Raw genomic sequence first — 4,037 nt, forward strand, 5'->3', positions numbered from 1 at the left:
GTCTTCCCATCTCTCCCACCTTTGCCCCCTTGCATGGAAATCAGCATCTTCGGACCTTAGGACTCCATCCATGGTGGACCCCCAACTCATAGTGGGGCAGGGGGATGCAGATGTCCAGTGAAGGGGCGGAGTCCAGGAAGTAGGACCTCTACTTCCACCTTAAGGAACCCAGGGCCTTTAGCCACCCAGAGAGAGAGCTGGGTGAATGTGCACCCTAGGAAGGGTGTGAGTGTGCATCCGGACACATCATGTGGGGTGATGGAGACCCTGGTAAGGATAGTTTGGTGCCTGTGTGTGCAGGCGCCTGTGAGTGTGAACATGTGACTGTGAGCAGAAGAGTGGGCACTGTGTTCTGCGGGGAGGCACATACCCAGGCTGGCCACGTGCATTGGTGAGCACATCTAGGAGTACACCTTACACCCATGGTGAGCTTGAAAAGTTCTCGCTCCCCCCTCCCCCCACAGCCCCACCCCACCCCACCCCCACCAGGCCCTCTCAGCTCTCATCCCACCTTCTTTAACTCCCAGCCCCAAGCAGCCCTACTCAGAGCATTCCCAAGTGTCTCAGCATCCACTCCCACCACCCTAAACACCAGACCACACCTCTCTCTGTCAGGTCTCTCGGTGCCTAGTTTGGCGCTTGCTCCCTACCAAGACCATGCCCCACCTCCCACACCCAGGCTCAGACCCGGGGCACAAGACTCAGAAGTGACTTTATTTCTCTGCAGTTAATGCCCCTCAGGCCAGGCTGTTGGGCTGTCCCTGGATTGACCTCCCTCCCCTTGGAGACCTGGAGGGTCTCAGTCCCTTGCCCTCCCCTCCCCCCTCCCCCCAGCTTCCTGCCAGGATGTCTGGACTCCTGCAGATATCCAGCTGCTTGGGATATGGAGCTGGTGGAGTAACCGGAGAAGGCTCACGCACATCTAGGGAGGTTGATGCCAAGCCCGTGCTGTGCCAACCCCAGCCAGGCCAGGCTGGGAAGGGGCAGCAACAGGCTTAGGGGGACAAGCTCCAAAGCCCAGCAGGAAGGAGGGAGGGGGTCTTAGGGCCCAGCCCAGAGGAGAGCAGGCCCCAGGCTGAGCAGGAGCCCCCCAGCCAGGGCCCAGGGGCTGCGTCCTGCTGCTGAGGCCTCGTTGCACAAATCTTTCTCGCAGCAGTCCACGTCGACTTTTAAGATCCCAGAGTTAATGAAACCCATCAGATAGTCTGAGAAAAAGTGCCGCTTAACGAAGTCGCAGGAGGAAGCACACATCTTGTTCACAGAATGGTCCTTCCTGCCTGGGGGGAAAGAAGGAAAGGGGCTAAGGTCCACTCCCACCTGAGCTCTCCCGTCCCTAGAACCCAGGACCCTCCGTATCAGTTTAAGACGTGGGGCCAGGGTTGTCTTGCCTCAAAGTCGCGATCTTTTCCCAGGCAAGAGAAACTCAAAGGACACCTCTGACCTCTCCCTAGATCTAGCTTTCAGTAGCCCCGCCCCCTCCCTAGGTCCAGACTTACTGCTGCTGGGGTCGGTGATCCGCACGCTGGCACAAACGGTATCGGTGGGCTGGCACTGCTTCGGAGCGCAATGGCTGGAATTGGCCAGGGTGCAGTCCTGGCACCACAGGCCGTGGGCTAGGCAGGGCACGGAGAGAGGGATGACCAGGGGAACCCGGGTCTAGTCAGCCAGACCACCCTACGCCCCCTCTTCCGAACCCGCTACCGCTGTCATGGCAGAACCATGCCCACAGAAGAGTTCCTCTCCCACAAGACCCGAGTGGGCCTCCAGGTTGACCCTGTCGCTGTACCTACACATCCTGCCTCCCCCAACCTCTTACTCCTGCACACAGCACCCCCAAAGACAGGTAGGTTCCAAGACAGGAAAGGTCCACCCGACTTAATAGGAAGCTCAGTGGACCTCTGAGAATGAAGGGCGCACACAGCACTAGAAGCAAGGTAGAAAGGCGCTGGATGCCCTCGAGTGTGGGGAGAGTCCCCGGTGGCTGGAGCTGAGAAGTAAGAGTGGTGCTCCCCGTGATATGACCCCCTCCCCGCGACACCCCCCCCCCACTCACCCGGCGAGGGGCAGAGAAGCAAGGCCAGCAGCGCCAGGCCGAGGCTCTTCATGGCTGCAGGAAGCATGCTCCGATAGGGCCTGAAAGAAGCGCGGGGGCTACAGGCGGGGGTCCTCTGGGGTGCAGGCCTGGAGGGGAATAGCCTCGGTCAGAGGACCCAACCCCAAGGATCCTTCCTTTTCTGGCCTGAGGACGTAACCATCCCCCAGGAATCAAAAACGCGCGGGGGCGGGGGGGGGGGGTCGGTGTGGGGGTGGGAGGTCCAGGAGCTCGCAATGCCCCACCCCCTACCCATCACTAGGAGCATCCACCATCACCGCCTCCCCTCCAGGGAGGAAAGGTCTGCCCTCTCCGGTGAGGTGGCCACCCGAGGTCCCCTCAGCCTTCTCCCTGCACCTGCGAGGGGAGGGTGTCTTCTCTCCCCTAGGAGCTGTAGGTGCGTCCGGACAGGAAAAGCGGGAGGAGGGAGCGCACCTTACCTGCCGGCGGGGGAGGGGTGCGCGCCGCGTCCCCGTCCTCGTCCCCACCCCTGGGCTGGGGGGCCGGGAACCCCGCGCCGAGTCCCCTCCCCTGGTCCCCGCGCGCGCGCCTCGGCGCTCACCGCGAATCGGGGCGTGGAGTGCGGGGCTTCGGGGTGGGGGGCGCACTCACATCCCTGGGGTGTCCGCACTCCGGGCTCAGCGGCGGGCACGGCGCGGGGAGCGATGCCCTTCGGTCTCCCTGCGGACCGGAACCGAGGCGCAGCTTCGTCTTTCGGGGAACGCAGCCGCAGACGCGGACCCCGCGCGAGGGGCGGGGCGGAGTCGGGGCGGGGGCCGCGCGCGGCGGGGAGACGCGCAGGGTGGGGGGCGCCCAAGGCTGGAGGCCACGCAGCAGGTCGCCCTACCCGGCCTCGGCGCCCTTCGTCCGCGCGCAACGCCCCTTCTAGGTCTCCCGCTCCCGCCGCAGCAGCCCCCCACCCTTGTCCGCCTCCCTACCCGGCGTGGGAGGATCCTCCCCCTCTGCTTGGCCGAGGTCCCCTTGCAGATTCTCGGAAGAGCTTTGGCTGCTAAAGGAAGCAAAATGCACAAAGACACAGCGAAAGAGGGAAGCTGAAGGGTAGCGCCTGTGGGGTTCAGACGCCCAGCCTTGGGGCTCCTCCCTCCCCAACCTCCACCTCGCCTCTGATAGTTCCAGCCAATTCTACTCCTAAGAGTGCCCATGACGACGCCCACCGGCGACTCAGCCCTAGGGACTTTGGTTACCAACCACACCCACACACAGAGTTGACGATCCTGGCCCCGGTGTAAGGATGGTTGGCCAGGTTCACACCTTGAGCTCCCGCTCCCTCTTGCCCTTCCATCTCTCCTGGGCTCTGGGTAAGCCACAGCTGTCTTTGCTCCCTTTCCACACAGGAGGAAAGGTGTTCCTTGATTCAAAGCCCTAGGCCCTGGGAAAAGCATTGAGCAGACCTTGGATTCTGCCCGCCCGCCCCACCCCCACCTCAGATCCTCACACCAGACAAATGACTGCCAGTAATAAATACCCGGTCCTTGCTAGATGTGACAACATCGGCTGTCAATCTGAGAGTATAAACTGTTCCCCTTGATCTAAACAGCACATTATAGGTCCATGTCACCTTGGTATCTATCTCAGTGTTGAGTTACAGGTAAGGAGAATACACAGTGATAGAGCTACCTGCCCAGTGTCACGCTGGTCACTAGATGATCAAACAGTGAGAGCACTTGAGTAGTTCACAAGTGCTGAGGAATAGAAGGACTTTGAAGAAGGGATCTAGACGAAGAGAGTGAAGATGGTAAAGATTAGTTCATACACAATTCTCTGCAAAATAAGTCAATACCATAGTGGAGCCCAGAGCCAGCCTGCCAACAGACCCGGGTGAGAGCAACCGTGCCTGAGAGGTTGGCAGGCTGGGCCATAGTATGGATTCTTGCAGAGCAGAGGCCTGGTGAGGCTTCTAGGTAAGTGTTCTCTGGGGGACCGG

At 61.1% G+C, this 4,037-nt stretch overlaps 1 protein-coding gene across 2 annotated transcripts; it reads right to left on the reverse strand.

The window, feature by feature from the left end:
- Positions 1 to 694: 694 nt before the first annotated feature.
- Positions 695 to 3,169, reverse strand: LOC127667277 (lymphocyte antigen 6H). Of its 2 annotated transcripts, XM_052160245.1 has the most exons (5): positions 3,031 to 3,169; positions 2,655 to 2,773; positions 2,054 to 2,181; positions 1,497 to 1,613; positions 695 to 1,277 (listed from the first exon to the last, which is right to left on the reverse strand). In XM_052160245.1, exons 3-5 carry the CDS (start codon positions 2,118 to 2,120, stop codon positions 1,042 to 1,044), a joined length of 420 nt encoding a protein of 139 aa, XP_052016205.1. In that variant the 5' UTR covers positions 2,121 to 2,181; positions 2,655 to 2,773; positions 3,031 to 3,169; the 3' UTR covers positions 695 to 1,041. The 2 variants fall into 2 exon arrangements, with proteins under 2 accessions (XP_052016205.1, XP_052016204.1); XM_052160244.1 differs by lacking the exon at positions 3,031 to 3,169 and having other exon boundaries at positions 2,705 to 2,792.
- Between the last annotated feature and the right edge of the window lie 868 nt (positions 3,170 to 4,037).

The sequence above is a fragment of the Apodemus sylvaticus genome, chromosome 17 (genome assembly GCF_947179515.1).
Source record: "Apodemus sylvaticus chromosome 17, mApoSyl1.1, whole genome shotgun sequence".
NCBI lineage: Eukaryota > Metazoa > Chordata > Mammalia > Rodentia > Muridae > Apodemus > Apodemus sylvaticus.

Bases quoted from the DNA above. Each gene is read 5' to 3' on its own strand.
- LOC127667277 (XM_052160244.1), bottom strand. The intron at 1,614-2,053 runs GTGAGTGGGGGG...TGCCCTGCCTAG, and splicing joins GCTTCTCTGCCCCTCGCCGG to CCCACGGCCTGTGGTGCCAG. The intron at 1,278-1,496 runs GTAAGTCTGGAC...CTTTCCCCCCAG, and splicing joins GATCACCGACCCCAGCAGCA to GCAGGAAGGACCATTCTGTG.